Source organism: Ambystoma mexicanum, chromosome 3p (genome assembly GCF_040938575.1).
Source record: "Ambystoma mexicanum isolate Mex_15411 chromosome 3p, UKY_AmexF1_1, whole genome shotgun sequence".
Lineage (NCBI taxonomy): Eukaryota > Metazoa > Chordata > Amphibia > Caudata > Ambystomatidae > Ambystoma > Ambystoma mexicanum.
In genome coordinates this window covers 620859439-620876724 of record NC_090925.1, presented here as the reverse complement: position 1 = coordinate 620876724, position 17286 = coordinate 620859439, and the positions used below count along the sequence as shown (strand labels likewise).

General features: G+C 44.7%; 1 protein-coding gene across 1 annotated transcript in view; it reads left to right on the top strand.

The window, feature by feature from the left end:
- STK10 (serine/threonine kinase 10) overlaps window positions 1-17286 on the top strand; it is a 967310-nt gene that overhangs the window by 544928 nt on the left and 405096 nt on the right. The window contains exon 4 of the mRNA XM_069651382.1: window positions 9576-9725. Coding sequence (XP_069507483.1) covers window positions 9576-9725 — 150 coding nt within the window. The remainder of the gene's footprint in view (window positions 1-9575; window positions 9726-17286) is intronic.

Here is a 17286-nt window from a genome sequence, read left to right as displayed (position 1 = left end):
CATCCAGAATGTGATGAGCTTCACAGTTATGGTCCGGTTAGTTGGCTGGAGATTTTATTATATTTTCTAGAGCAGGTATGTTGACAGCGCTGTAAAATAAAACTGCAAGCCATGTCACAGACTCTTGGGTCGGCCTGAGCCACCATGCATGCTCAATGCACATGATGATCATGCTGCCTCAGGGGCACGCATCATGATGCACTGTGAAAGATGTACGCTGAGAAGAGTGACACTCACTATGGCCTCCAACCTGCCACTATTTCACAAAATATCCCCTTCAAACCTCCCGCCTAGTACCTGGGACAAAACCGTCTGCCCCATGCCATCTAGAGACAAACTCCACCTTCAGCCCATCTTGTCACTTACAGAATGGATAACCAAATTTGCCACTCCTCCTTTACCACTCATCCCATGTCCCACCCACCTGGCAAACTCCAAACTAGGCTCCCGCCTCAACATCGACTACACGAAAGGCCTGGACTTTGCCTGTCCCGTGCTGCTAAGAAATACGAGACTGAGTTCCTGTACCTGTTTCAAACACAAACCACTGAGTACTCCCATGCTACATGCAGGGGAGCTCAAGTCACCATGTCAGGCTCCATTAGTAGCTCCCACGGACAACTCCAACACCACCAACATACCAGCATCATGTGAACACTTGCTAGAGGATTCTGAAGCCTAGCCTACCACCACAATCAAAGGCGCCCTCATTAACGCTCGCTCCCTAGTAGCACATGCCCTTGATATTGCAGACATGATCACAACTAATGATCTAGATCTCCTCGCAGTAACTGAAACATGGCTACACGCCGCTTCCGGAACTTCTCTCTCTATTGCCGTACCAGTGAACTATTCTATTATTAGAGCAGATACAATATCGGGGATAGGCGGTGGGGTAGCTGTCATTGCAAAATCCAACCTGAATATACGAAAAGTCTCCAAACAGGACATGTCCTCAGCCAAACTCCTGTCCTTCAAACTCCCATTGTCCAGCCCCAGAACTATACTAGCCCACCTCTTATACAGACCCCCCAGGCGCAATCACCACCTTTGAGGAGGACATCTCCCACCTACTGACCTCTAATACATATACCAGCTGCCAAATCTTATTACTGGGAGACTTCAACCTTGGTCTTCAGGACCCTATTGACTCTAAAGCATCCCTGATCAATTATACCATCATACAATCAGGCCTAACACAAAGTGTTAACAAGCCCACACATGCTAAAGGCAGAACTTTAGATTGGCTGGCCGATGTCAACTGTGACATTTCAGTGTCCAACATCACCCCCTGCGCTTGATCTGACCATCATTTGATCAACTTCACTATACCCATAACAACACAAAAAAACTTACCACATTCCTCCCCACTGCAATCTCTTGCCAGGAACAAACGTAATATATCTATGGAGAATCTCAGAGCATTACTGTACCCTATCACATCTGTTGATCCCTCCACTGCCAACCCCAATCCCACCTCTCTAGTAAAACTCTACAATAACACATCAGAGCTAGCGCTGAACCAAATAGCTCTGCTAAAACTAAGAAAAATCAAACCATCGGCACACGTGAACAAATGGTTCTCAGCGGAACTTAAAGCAATGCACAACCTTAAGAGATCAGCTGAAGCCAGCTGGAGGAAAGCCCCATCTATAACCACGAAAGAAAAATTTACATCAACAGCCGCTGCATTCAAAGCCGCTATAATGAATGCTAAAAAGAAATCTTTAATACCAGAATTCTCAATGCCAAATCTGGTACAAAAGAGCTATTCTCCATCCTACGAGAATTGGAATCACCCATGCCACTTATCGATGACTGCATCAAGGACAAAACCTGGTGCAATAATATACAACAAGCACTCTCTAATAAAATAGCCCTCCTGCAAGCCAAGATTGAAGCGAAAAAAGCCAACCGTGCTTCTAAAATCTACGCTAGCGTCACCTCCAGATCACCCCACCCCGACTTCCCCCTCTTCCACTTCTCCCCAGTTACCGAGGACGTAGTTACCAATATAATTGCCAGCCTAAAACCATCCAACTGTCTAGGAGACCTATGCCCTGCATCAGTCATTAAGGACGGAGCTAAAGACCTAGCCCCCTCTATCTTCGTTTAAAACTCTGTAGTCCCACACAACCTCAAAGAGGCCTGGGTCCTACCTCTACTTAAAAAACCTAACGTTGACCCTAACACCCCGACGAACTATAGGCCCATCACAACTGTGCCCTTTCTCCTTAAAAATAATTGACAGAGTAGCATAACTCCAAATACAACAACATTTGGAAGTCAACAACCTTCTAGGCCTGCGACAATCTGGCTTTAGACCCTGGCATGGGACAGAAGCCTCCTCGATCTAAAAATCCAAATGGATGAAGTCAAAGACCAGGACAACCTGGCCATCTTGCTCTTGTTAGACCTGTCTGCCGCCTTCGATCTAGTCGACCACCAAATTCTCACTAAACACCTCTCCTTGGCTGCTGCATTCTCTCAGGATGCCACCAATTGGATCCGGTCCTTCCTCTCGGATAGAACTACCAGAATCTTCGCCCCCTCAAGTGGCACAGTGGCTGACCCCACACCGATCCTATGCAGAGTTCCCCAAGGCTTGTGCATCTCTCCCACGCTTTACAACATCTTCACCAAGCTTGATGACCTGGGAGTCTAACTATGCGGATGACACCCAGGTCCTCAATGTGCTCACAGGAATCTATGAGGAAGATGTTGCTAAACTAAATGAGATCTACCTTGAAATTCAAGCATGGATGGCCACTCACAGCCTTTGCTTAAACAATGACAAGACGGAACTGCTGATAGTTTGGTCACAGGCCCGTCTTAATAAACTTGATCCCAGATACCATTCCTTCGTCATTGATGGCAACACTATATCAGTATCGAAAGAAGTCAAAACATTGGGTGTGTATCTTGACTCCGCTCTCTCCCTCAAAAAACAAATTAACGCCACAATCTCCTCCACAGCCTACTTCAATAAACTCATCAATGCTTGCAAACCTTTCTTATCTACCAACAGCCGCCTTATACTAGCCAGTGCCCTCATTTTATCCAAACTAGATTACTGTAACACACTCTTCGTAGGCTCCACATACCACAACTTAAATAGACTCCAGATACTACAAAACAACGCACTCAGATGCACCCTCAACCTCTGGCAAGGCCCACATTTCTTCGGCCAGGAAGGAAGTCCATTGGCTACCCATCTGGGAGAGAATCAAATTATGAGCACTTGTTGTTACTCACAAATGCCTTTATCAGACAGCCCCTCGATACCTATCCGACAAATTCACCAGACAGAACTATTCTAGACCAACTAGATCCCCATACCTACACCAGCTTTACAGTCCCAGGTTTAACTACTGCTGTAGGGTTCAGTTTCCCTGTGCTAGCTGCCAAATCATGGAATGCCCTACCCTTGACTACTAGGTCCGACACATCATTCTGGCCGTTCCGAGCCAAGGTCAAGGATTTACTCTCAACTCAGCATTAGATCCTCAACCACACTCAGCCAAATCTGGCGCTCTTGCTCACTGTGATATAAAGAGGTAGCTCCAGTTATGGCGACATAAACCTTTGTAACTAACACATACTAATTCTGCATGGACCTTTATGTAACCGGGTCCCTCATACTAACTTTTGTATACCTTGTATGTATGTGCAACTTTCTGTAACATTGCGGCTCCTAAGAAAATGCACTCAGTTACCTGAGGGTTCGGCTGCGCTTTACAAATAAAAAACTAAACTACGTTTTTTAATCAACCCTGGTTTCTTTCACCAAGCATAGAATGAGGGGCTTGCTGAGCATCGCCCCTGCTGCTCAAATATACCAGCTGCTCAAATATACCAGCTGCCACTGTGTGCTGTCAGTAACATAATTATTCACATGCCAGTGATGGATGCAGCTTTTGGTGCCTAGGGAATGTGCAGCTTTTGTGGGGCACTGCTGTTTTGAATGAGTCAAGGTTAGAGGTGGCAGTCGGGAGAATATTTTTAGTGGAGCAGCATTAACCTCTCCCACAAATTAGCACCGATTCATGAGCATACCAATGGATCCCTAAGTAATGTAAGGAGCTTCGCAAGTAGAAGGAGCAGTGTTTTCCCTCCTAATAACTTCTTTTAAAACAGGTGTTCAAATGGTGAATTTTACAGAACACGTTTTGAGAGAAATGGAGTAAAAAGTCTGTACAGTTGGCTGTTGGCTGTTGGCTTTTAAGGGTAACTCATGAAAAAAACAGCAGATGCTCTATCACCAACCATGCACATCAATATTTTACGTCATTTTCATGCTGCCCGTGTTCACAACATACGCTGGCATTGTCACTGTAAGTCACCTTCATGTATCTGCACCCTCGACGCTCACATTGTAACTCACCTTGATAATGTGGTCACAATCTATGCCAGTCCGTCACTGTAAATCATGTTCATGAACCTGCAGCTACAATCTATGCCAGCTTAGTTACTGTAAATTACTTTCTTGAAGCAGCAGCCACAATCTATACCTGTGCATAGCTTTCAAGTTTCCAGTGGCCATGTGCGAGTTCCTAGGCATTTTTAATGAGGCAGCGTTTTATTCAGTGTTTATTGCCTTAGTGGGAACACGGGAGCTAATTACAGTGGATAGGGTATGTGTTGTAATAAGGCAATTCTAGGCTGTTGCCTTGGGCACCACTATTATAGTTGCATCAGGAGCTCAAATTCGTCCTCAACATCAAAAAGTGGCATCAATAGGTGGCATTAGAGTGGCACTTCAACTAAGGTGGCATAAATCCTTGCATTGGCTCTGACTTTGGACTAGTTGGTTCTGAAGATATTTCGTCTGGGTACTGCCTCCCACTTTAGGAGTGCTCCCACAAAGTCCCTTGACCTTCCCCCTCTTCCACATCTCAGGACCACTTCTTAGTCCAAGAGGTAAAGGAGGTTCTCTGCAAAGGTGGCACTGAGCGAGCTCTACTTGAACACAGAAAGGCCTTCTATTTTACATTCTTCGATGCCATCAAGAACGATAATTGTCAGCGGCCATTCCCAAACCTTTGCTTGCTGAACAAGTTCATCTGAAGGGGTAGTTTAAAATGATGGCCCTGACTCCAATCCTTTAACCCCTTTCAAAAGAGGACGAATGTATCTTTGTGGAGCTCCAGGATCCAGTTTTCCAGAACTTGGTGACAAATTCCTCCCTTATTCGGTTGATGGGGTAGGGAGGGGTCATCTATCTGAATGATCAGCATGCATTGCATCAATCAAGAGACTGGTCTCTGCATCATCCTCTTGGAAGTGTGGGCTTCAAATGTGTCCTCATTGTCTTTGTCTTAACCATCCAGGTGGATTTCCTGAAAATCGTTTCACAGTATCACTGTGATGGACTACCTCAAGGTGTGGTATGGGTTCTCCTCCTCAGTCCAGGGAGACAATGTCCACCTGTTCCATCCTCTTTTCATAGGCCTATATGATAGGTGAAGACAGTGTACTTGTGGATGCCCCGAGCAGAAAGCAGGGGACTTGCAATGAATAGGAGTTGCTTTAGTAGGTGATGGCTAAAATTTTAGCAATGTTGGATCGTCCTCAAGTCACTCGGCCCCCCTTTAATCACAACTGCATGAACATTGTTCACAGTAAATGGCAGAGTGTGTTGCCGTGCCTTACAATAGTGGCACATTGTGATCATGCTGCAAAATAAACCTTATGCTGAGGAGAGAGTGCGAGTAGTATGAGGTCATTTTAGCTATATGCAGTAGTCATTAGCAGGCTCAGACCATAAGAAAGTGCAAATGTATGCAATGATAAGCAGTCAGTTAGTTGGCATTGGAATGGCAGACATGGAAGAAGGTGTTATTCCACTCTGATTCTCACTATCTCCTTCAAGGGATAGTAATGGCTTTTCTCCATCAATCGTGAAGCCCTGGGCACAATTACCATTGTGTCAAGGGAGGAGGGCTAAGGAGCTGAAGTGAGAGGAAGCACAGGGAGGGTGGGTTAAAGAGAGTTTGAGGATGGCTTGAATATGCGAATCCTAGTAGGGGTGTAGCTCAGTATATTGTTGGAAAGATTGATGTTATGCACTGTATAGACTGGTGTGCATGGTCCTGCTGGCTCCAGAGAGAGCAGGAAGGACCTGGTATTCAGAGTTCTAGGACCTCACCATTCTTTGCCATTGGCTATGCTGGCTAGGGCTGATGGGAGCTGTGGGCCAAAACATATAAAGAGCTACAGAGTGCTCATCATTGTATTAGACAGATGCAGTAAGTAAGTTATGCGTTTGATGCCACTTTCCCACTTGACTTGCCTGAAATTCAGTCTGGTTAGAATGTTGTCCACCAATGACCCTCCACAAAGGCAATTGATTTAGGTTTGTACTGCAGGTGGAGAATGTTTTCAAGCTGTAGCTGTGCTAAGGGTATTGAGCCATTGCTGTGCCCTACACCCGTTGGTTTGGAGTCAACACGATCATTGGCGACTATTCCCTTTATTGTAGGAACTGTTAAGGACTATTTAGCTGCTGTGTCTTTTTTCAAGAGAACTCATGAATGGGGATAATATTTTGCAATTCCTACTGTCATGTGGTTTCTGAACAGGTTTTATATCTTCTTTCCTCCAACACCTTCTGTTTCTGTGTTGGGACTTGGTTTTCATGTTTCAGATGATGACTCCTTATCATCCTGCAGATTCTTGTTCTCTGTTACTCCTTACCATAAAGATGATCTTCTTGATGGCTGCCTCTTCTGCACAACGTGAGAGTGAGGTACTTGCAGTTTGTGTGGAACCTGGTCTGTTAGAAGTCACAGTAGAATGGTTAACTTTAAGCCTGAGGCCCTCTTTTCTTTCAGAAACAGCCTGTTGCATCTGTCTCAGAAGAGTCATTGTCTGGTGTTTTTCACATTACTATATCATTTGAAGACACAAGGTTTCATTTACTTGATACAAGAATGGAACTTACTGTTTTTCTGGCACTCGAAAAGTGAAGGAAATGTACAAGCAGACACCTCTTAATTGGTTGCTGAGTGGCCAAGAGGTGGTTGCAAGGCCTGAGGCCTGAACAACTAATGATTCAGAGGCAAAGCTGAGGATTTGTCAGATTTGCCGCATAATGGAGCCACTTGTGTGATGCCATGCTCCCTTCTAGGCTACGATGTAGATGTTAACAATAGTGTACATCAGGGGAGTTGCTAGGTCTGGAAAAGACCCGGGGCTAAGCTGATGTCGGAACTGTTGGGACTGGGGGCTAGCTAGTCTTTTGGCTGTAGCTCCTGAGATTCTATCCGGGGCTACAACCGAAAGATCATATATAGTCCCCTTAGCCCCCCCCTAGCAACGCCCCTGGTGTACATTTCCATTTCTTCAAAAAATGTGTTTATTACTTAACTCCTCCAGGAATGATTCCAGTATTTTGCAGTATGGCATACATTGTATTGGTTCAAACAAAAAGTGCAAAGATGGGACACTGCAGGAAACTGCAATCCGGGCGAGGAAGCGTTACAGTAGATTTCATCGAATACCATTTCACCTAATGAGATTTCACCAAATTTATTTCACCGAAAATGGTAGGTGAAATGGAATATGTGTAATGCATAATGGGTGAGGTGTGGGGTAAGGGTATAGGTTAGGGTAGGGAGGGGTGAGGGTGATCTCCAGGGGGTCTACCCCCGCATTATAAAAAAAAAGTAGAAAAAGTTAAGTTAATTTCGTTTTCCGGTGAAATATTTTCAAAGAAATCACATACATCCGCGAGGAAATGTGTTACTGAAAACCCTGCCTGTGTTTTTCTTTGTTTTCTAAAGTTTGCTTAAATGTGCTATGGGTAGGCATAGGATGCTACATAGGAAACCCCATATTAGCCCAGAAGAGAGAGGCACTGGCCAAACAGGTGATCTGGAACATGGAAGAAATTCAGTAGAATCTTTCCTTACCGGCCACTTACGCCTTTCGACCAGTCGTCTTCTAGCCTCTCGCAGGTGCCAAAGGCCTTATCTTCCCCTTCCCCCTGATGCCCTCTAGAGTCTCTCTCTTCTCCACAGACTCTCCACCCGATCCCTCACCCCACTTGCCTGAAAGACCCTCCGGGCGTCCTTGCTGCTGGGCGAGTCCTGGTCATGAAGATATACTACTTACATGAATGTTTTATTTGCAGTTTGTTTTTAGGGTAGTAGGCACATGCGAGTCATGTGAATCCTGCTTCCCTTTAAAAATGCTCAAAATGTTTAAAAAAAAAAAAAAATTACCTCCTCCTGAAGGATGGCCTTAGGTGCTACTAGCAGCCGCCTATTTAGTTTGATTCACCCCCCCAAACCCCCTTAACCTAATATTACTGTCACATGTGTCTTTATATATCTTGTTTGTTTTGTCTCTGGTTTATGCCCCACTTTTTTATTTTTTTTACAACCTCATAAACTGCCTCACCACTTGTTCTCATCTTGTTAATCTTGTACAGGCACCCTTCAGGGAATTCCTCTGCCATCTATAAATAATGTATTGTAAGTCATATCTGATCGATACTGACAGCAGTTATTCAAATAAATACAAATAATAGTAATATCCCCCATGTTTGATGGTTGAAAGGTGCAGTGACGTCCCACAGCTCTCGCCGAGGCTCTCGCTTCACTTGGTTCCTTAGGCAGTGCTTCAGATAAGATTTGGAAGTGGGAGTATTTTACTCCCTGTTTTTTAAAGTTGGGAGTAAAATAATTTTTGGGGAGTAAAAAGGTACCTCCAATTCCAAATGGGAGTATTTTATAAGCAAGCAAAAAATGTTCAACTGCAAAACAGAAATGTTTTTGTAATAGTTATTTCTTTGCACCTTGTTATTCATGCACATTAAAAGATACATGTTTACTTCTCCCAATCAGGAAATAATAGTAGTTTCTTCCTGTGGTACTATGCGCACTGCTGGTCCAAACATATTCATGGAGCTGTGTGGGTGAAAGCAAAGGGACAAGGTTCTACATATTTGTTTCCTAATTTTTGTTGGGAGCATTTGTTTCCCTATTTTTATTTTTTCTGAGTATTTGCCTATTTTTAGGGTGTAAAAGTAGCCGATACACCACTTATCTGTAGGGCTGGCTTTGGGGTAGAATGAAAATTGACAAACCATTCCAGATGAACCATTTTTATTTGTCAAATTCAGTGGGAACAGCATACACTATATTAAGAGTGCAGTTTAAAGACCTTACCTTGTCTTTCTCTTATACCTTAGTGACCACAATGACCTCACCAAAGAAATGATTGACTCTTCTCCAGCCTAGACTGCTGGCGACTATATTCCCACTACGAAATAGACCAACTTTGTAATTACTTTAAGAGCCACCGTTCTCAATGCCATTTCAACATTGTAGCTTGCTAATTCACTGATGGTGAAATCTCGCAATGGAAAGATGTGCCTGGGCTCCAGATTTCAAAATCGATTTCAACATCGACAGATGATTTTGGCATTGGCCCTAAAAAGTATTTGGGGGTGCTTATGCTTTGGAAGAATCCAGTCTGCCAAGAAGCAGTGCCTAATACTGTAGATACGTGCCATGAGATTGCAATGTTAACTGTTCTTAATTGTCTCCTGTGGTTCTGTCTCTATACAGAGTTGGACCGGGGGCTGCTCGAACCTCAGATACGTGTTGCCTGTCGTCAAATGCTAGAGGCCCTGTCTTACTTGCACAGTAAGAAGATTATTCACCGGGACCTGAAGGCCGGCAATGTTTTGCTTACACAGGATGGTGATATACGACTGGGTGAGTACCCGCAAATTAAAGTTATTTTCATAGCGCAATGATTGCCTTATGATATGGAGTGACTGCAGACATCTAGTCCACCTGAATAATCTTTCTCTTACATGTAGTGCATTTACAGACGTTGTGCATGCATGTCTGCTGACTCCTGTCACAAGGAGGGGTGATCAGAATTTCCTGGAGACTACATATTAAAGTTGCACCCCTTAGAAAAGAACAAAATAGAAAGCCCCTTGGGAAAGAGAGGAGCATGCTACCAATTAAAAGGATTCCCTCCAGCCTACAGTGTCCTTTCCTGGTTACATCTTCTGACAGCCTGTAGCGCGCACAAGCCCAAAACCTACAGGCCCTTATTGTAGACCAGGGATTTGCAACTGTTGGCTCTACAGATGTTTTGGACTGCAACTCCCACGATCCCTTACCATTGACTATGCTGGCCATGATTAGCATAAGATGTAGTCTAAAACATCTGGATAGCCAAAGGTCGTAAACCCATGTTCTAGACAGTAGTGTGCTGGAGGGCTCACACTCGGGTTATGCTCAACAAAGTCACGCAGTCTTGTGCGAGTTGGTGCCCATAAACTATGTGCTTATTGGCTGCTGCAAATGCCACCTTCGCTGGTGTGCTGAATGTATTTTCCCCTTTGGAGTCCCACTGTGAACAATGTACATTCAGCACACCATCTAAGGTGGCATTTACATAACAGCGGGATAATTTGCATTTTCCTAGATACAGGCTCATTTTCTGATCGGTTTAATAATTAATCCAATCAGAACATGTGCATGTTTCCAAAGGAAAATGCTATGCCGTTTCCATAACGTTCCTCCAGCAGTATATTAAATGTACTTTATATCAATGGGCGCAGGAACCACACTCAGGTTCCATAGTGAACTAATCTGCTTCAGCTGAATACTTGGGCCAACTATTCGGTATTCGGACGAAATAGTAATTTCACTATTCTGTACGCCCCTACTATACATATGTCATGCATAGCACTGGGTGAGGGAGCTGCAACAAGATTTGCCTGACCCTAACTAACATGGCTGGCATGGGTCAGACACAAACTTGCCTGGAGTAAAGGAGGCAGGGGTTTACCCACAATGGGAGGATGTGGGCATGCAGTGTCTGGGCTAACCAGTGCCAGGGAAACCGGGAATGAAAGGGACAACCGACGAGCTGGGATTAACCATTGCCTTAAACTCACTTCAACTAACATGTTTTTCACTGAATTCCAAGGGTTTTGTTGTTGCATTGAACTGGTACAAATGAACTGTTACCTACTCGAGTGCCCTTCCCTCATGTTATGTTACTTTTCTTTGACTGTTATCATGTGTATATGCCACACTCTACACAGTGTTTTATTCCATGGCCAGGCCTCCCAAAGGACCGAGGAGCAGAGAGTGAAGCCTTCCGGACCCAAGTCAACAAAGGTCCACACCAGTGGGTTGGGAAAATGCCTCTCTGACCCTATTATAAAGAGGAGTTGCCCTACCTAAAAACTAAGGGTCTGCCTTTGTCAGGATGTCATCAATCAAAAAAGCTATCCTTGTGCCTAAAACGTTCTATCCTGACCCTCACACTAAAACAACATCATGAAGTTACAAGACAAATGTCTGACCTGGTATTTGCATTGCAAGAAAGTGTTCTTAAAAATAGAATGGCTTCAAAGTAAATCGTCTCCAAAATGGAAAAGACCATAATTCCAGAGGGCGATTCCCTTCCCCTGGATTCTTCACTGGTATCACAAATGTCTCTGGGACTAACAGTTCTGTAGGCCTTCCTTGGCCCACAACAATCCTGTTGGCTGAAAACTCTTCAATCTTGCAAGTTCTTCTGCAACAAAAAGTTCAGTCTTTTAACATGAGTTCCTTCTTTGTTTAACCCCTTAATTGCTAAGGACGAGATTGCTCATCCGCAGCACTACCTTTAGAGTGCGGAGGACAAGGAATCTTGGCCTTTTAAGCACTTTAGTTTAACTTAACTATACATCCAACTGCCAGGCTGTGAGAAGGAGGTTCCTCCCCTCAGCTCGGGGTTGGATTTCATTCAGTTTCACGTCAGCGTGGGTAATGCGTGCTGACGTGACACTGAATGTAATGTCACATGCCGCAGCCATTTTGTGCTGTAGCGTGTAAGGAGAAGGTACGTTTCTCTCTCGATCTCTGGCATTATTTTGCTGTTTTGATCAAGGGATGTGTAGTTGGAAAGGGGAGACTCTCACCTTTCCAACAACACTTACCCACAAGCATTGTTGGCCACAGATCGCTCGATCCACGCCCACCAAGACCACTAGAGCACGACAGATGCTTTTTGAAGTGGGGTGTGGGGCCCGCTTAGTGTATGCCCTCTTCTTCACCCTCTCCCTTCCCCTACCCGAAGGGGATGGGGGAATGCATATATGGAAATTGCCCTCGCTGGGGGCAGAAGGGGCAATATTTATTTTGTTCATGTTTTCTTTTTGTCTTGGGAAATGCGTTGATTTTACTGGGGTGGGGGGTACTAGACCACCAATTATGTGTTTTCTTTTTAAAAGGGGCGTGGCCCTCTTGCCTTCCTGCCCCAAAAGGATGGGGCATTTCATTTTGCCCTCCCAGCCAATCTGAACCTAGGAAGGTGCCAATTCTTTTATTTTTTTTTTCATTGTGAAGTGTTTGGATTGGGGGGATGCCACTAGAGCACCAGGTGTGTGTTTTTTTGTTGGGGGGGAGCGGCCCTCTCCCCTTCAGGCCCATGTGTGTTTCTGTTTGTTATTGTTTTATTTGATAGTGATTATTTTATATTATGGGAGGAGTGTGTGGGCAGCAAAAAATGATGCAGGCTGATTTCCATAAAAACAAAGTGCGTTGTACACAAACCACGCCCAGCAATGACACTAGATCAGGGATGCCTTTTTTGAGGGCGGATGGGGGGGTGCGCTTAGTATAATCGTCCTCTCTCCCTCCGGACCACAAACGGATGGGGCAACAGATGTTGCCCTGCCTGGGGGCAGACTGGCAGTGTAATCGGGTGGGCTGGGGTGATTGGGTAGGTGTATATATTGTGTGCTGGCAAGGTGGGTAAAAACACAAGTAATGTTTTTGAGGGGCGACTGAGAATTTTAAGTAAATGCCGCACTTGGATAGATTTGTGAACCTTAGCAAATGCCACACTCAGATAGAACTGTGTAAACTAGCCTGCGTCACATCTAGACAGGATTTTGACGTTTTGCAGATCCAGCACTTGGATAGAGTTGTGGGTGTTGGCAGGTCCCACACTTAGATAGAATTGTGAATGTTAAGCAAACATGGCCTCCCCTTTGTCTATTGTAAGGTGAAACATAATAATGTATTGGGATACCTGGTCCTCTCTCCCGCTCTGCGGAACTCTCAAATCTAGGTGTGACCTCCGTCTCTGGCTGTTATATGTTGAGACCCACCTATTGCAGAACCTCGACCTTTCTCCTACTGTATAAGACACTCATATCTAGGTATAGCCGCCATCTTTATCTGCTTTGTAGGACACTCAAGTCTAGGTATGGCCTACATCTTTGTCTATTGTATGGTTAAACGTAGTGTATTGTGGGACCTGGGCCTCTCTCCCACTGTACAGAATTCTGAAAATCTGTGATAGTACTGTGAATTTACTAGTCTTCGTCACAGTCAGAAAATTGCTAGAAATGATTAGCATTACATTGACTCACACTAGAAAATTGTTAGGAACTATTAGCATTGCACTGAACCAAACCTAGAAAGTGCCCACTGTGATAGTACTTTGAATCTACAAGTCTGCATCGCCTGCCTGCGCCGTTCTCCTAGAACCAGTCTTACTACAATTGACTCAGACCTAGAGGGTGCATGCTATGATACTGTGATTTATTTACACACTTAGGAATTGTTCTTGCAAGATTGATTCACATCTAGTAAGCTACTTTATCTCACTTCTTGAAAGTACACCCTCTGATACCACTGTGACTCAGGTGCATGAGCTGCACAATTAGAATTGCTCTCACCTGCTCAACTCACAACTACAAAATTCCACCTGGGATAGTTCTGTAAGTTACTTACCTATGTTTTAGATAATAACTCAACCCACACTCTCACCTCCAAGATCACCACGCTTACTCTATTATCTATACTATCACACAATTAGAGTGCAGCTATACTCCTCGATCAATTTCGGCATAGCTTCTCACATACGAACATTAACACACAAACACCATCATTCTATAACAACGCAGCTATACCCCATGACAAACCGGCCTAGCTGCACACATAAGCATCCTACAGGCCCAACTCAGCCAGAACCCAGTCTTGGTGTCCACCCGCCAGACTGTACACATTCAACTGACATCAATACCACCACACCTAATGCTAGGATGCAGCTACCATCAGGCAATTACATCAGCCGCACATATAACTGGTGCACCCAAGCTCCCTACAACACCTTATGCTCTCAACTGACCTTGACTACAGTCCCTGATGGCCTAATTTAATTACCTATGTTTTAGATAATAACTCAACCCACACTCTCACCTCCAAGATCACCACGCTTACTCTCTTATCTATACTATCACACAATTAGAGTGCAGCTATACTCCTCGATCAATTTCGGCCTAGCTGCTCACATACGAACATTAACACACAAACACCATCATTCTATAACAACACAGCTATACCCCATGACAAACTGGCCTAGCTGCACACATAAGCGTCCTACAGGCCCAACTCAGCCAGAACCCAGTCTTGGTGTCCACCCCCCAGACTGCACACATTCAACTGATATCAATACCACCACACCTAATGCTAGGATGCAACTACCATTAGCCAATTACATCAGCTGCACACCTAACTGGTGCTCCCAAGAACCCTGCAGCACCTTATTTTCTCAACTGACCTGGACTACGGTTCCTGAGGGAGTTCAACCTACCAGCGCTTTGAGGTCATGCGTACTCCACATGTAATTGTGCATTTTGTACAGAAGTAGTACATACATTTTGAGCATGTGCAGGGTACATATTCTACATGTACAATTTGTATAGAAGCTGTATATTCATTCTAAGTGTGTGTCGTAATAGCATAACAGCACGTGGTGTAAGGGTTGTAAGTGTGTTGTAAGAGCTTGCGTGGCGTGTGTGTCTGCCGTGTGTGTGTGTGTGTGTGTGTGTGTGTGTCTGTCTGTCCTGTGTGCATCAGAAGAGGGTGGCAGAGGAGCACATGTCATAGCATCGTGTGTGGTAGGAATACGACTCGTACAAGGGTGAGTCGTAGGAGGGCGGAGTGTGCGCACACGTTGCAGGATCACACATCATCACTGCACGTGTAAGTTTGTACATATACGCAATTTACATCTTCTACAAATGTACGTGTAGAGTTTGTATTTAAAGTGTACCTTTATTCTACTCGTGCATTGTACACCTCTTATACATATGAATGCTCACGTTAAAGTGAACCCTCATGTGGGATTTCAATACGTGCAAGAGGCACATATGACTTTTACAGTTTGTACTTGTATACAATGTACATCTACTGAAAACTGACAAAGCCAGTCGTGGCTTTGATGAAAGTTTTCAAGAGATGTGAAATGCGTAATATATAACCTCTGAAACTCATACACCTCGTTAGTTTGTATGAAAGATGGACGCTCATTCTGTACATTTGTTAAATATAGATACATTTCAATTGTTAATATCTAAAAATTGGTTTGGCCAAGTGAATTTCAAACTTTTGTGAGCGCACCAATTCCTGATAAAATCTAAGTGTGTGGATGCCCAAAACAGGGAAAATCGAAGTGGCCAATTTTAAGATATTACAGCCAAAAATAATTTTTTACCCCTACGGGAAAACCCTGTGTTGAGAGCTTTTCAAAAGGAAACATTTGAAAACATATATGAAGCCATCAATGACAATTCTGAAATGTTCCAGTATTAGGGAGCTACCTCGAAATTTTACTCTGGTATTTTACATAATTATTTTCTGATAATCCACAGACAATTCATCTTAACCTTAATTAGGCCATGCACCAGTGCAATGGCATATTTTTTTTTTATATATATATATATATATATATATATATATATATATATATATATATATATTATGCAATTACACACTCTCACATACATACAGTGAAAAACCTATAGTTATTTGTTATGTTATGTGGCATTTATATAGTGCTCTATATATCATTGGTATGACACTCGAGGAATGCCTTTGAGGTTATATACTATCTCAGGGAATATTTTTCTTTATGTTCCCCTGTCCATTTCTCGCTCAGGTTCTGCGGTCTTTCTTCCGCCAATGCCGGAGCATCTGGGATCCGTGTACTGTTCATCGTGCAAACGTCGATCACGAGAGCGGATCCCCATTCTCTTTGCCTGGAGTGCTTGGGCCCGGAACACCAGTGAGACTCGTGCTTCTATTGCGAATCCCTCTCCATCCGGGCACTCCAGGGTCTTCGGGGTCAGGGAGGGGCTCAAGTGGCTCTGTTACCAGGGACCTCCCTGAGGCGTCCCTAAAGTGGTCTAACTGGTGCTCCAGAGTTTCCTTTTGGTCCTCTGCAAAGGGGCTGCCAGTACCGGATCTTCACCCGAGGTTCCCCTTTTGGGGGCTAAAATTAGGCCTAGTACTTCTGGGGCTGTTGTCACTGCGGTCAGTGCTGAGGTTTCCAAATCTGGAACTAAGTCTACCGAGTCTCGGCTCGAGGTCTCTGTTAAGGTGACTAAACGTACCAGGGGTACCCCGAGGATCCCGTCTAGGGGCTAAGCATAAAACCAGCAAGATTGAGCGCCCCCCTTCGGCGGCTCTGGCTTAAGGGGGTGACTCTAAGCCTTCCCCCACTCAGGCCCGTGGTTGAACCGATCCTGCTGAGGGGGCAAAGAAGCTGGTTCAACAACATTAAGCCTTCTAGTACCGGCTCTGCCGAGGTTCCCTCATGGGGGGCTAATTCATCAGCAGTCTCTAGGGCGTTGCAAAAAGCACTCTAGATCTGCTAGCACCGGCTCTGCCGAGGTTCCTTGTCACAAGGCTAAAATGGAACATAAGTCCCCTGCTACCCCTGTAGTAACCCTCACTGACACCTGTGACCCAGTTCCCCTCAGGCGTTAACAAAATGGTAGACCAACACCGCAGTCTATGGCAGCCATTTTGTCTTCCTCTTTAACGCCAACGTTCACAATGGCTGGTACCGAGGGACCTGTTTTTGCGGCTGAGCAGCCTTTTCCACGTTTTGTGGATAATAAGAACCGTTTCTGCCCGCCAATGGATTGGCGTGCTCGGACTCCGCTGCCACACTCTGTCATCTTCCTCCGGCGTCTGCTCCCTTGCTTTACGTGGACCCAGTTGGTAGAGGGCCTTCCTGGCAACCATCCACTTAGCATTCCTGGGGGTATGCCCCGTCCTCTTTGCATTCCTGGGGGTATGCCCCTTCAGAGTGGCCTCTACCCACTCCAGCGCCTAAGCCTTCTTCCGAGGATGCGTTTTTTGGCAGGTTTCAGGCGCTTATGCACTCTGACCCAATGAAGGCATACTTAAAGGATTTATTCAAGGAAATATATCCTAAGCCACCTGAACCTTCACCTGCTCCGGC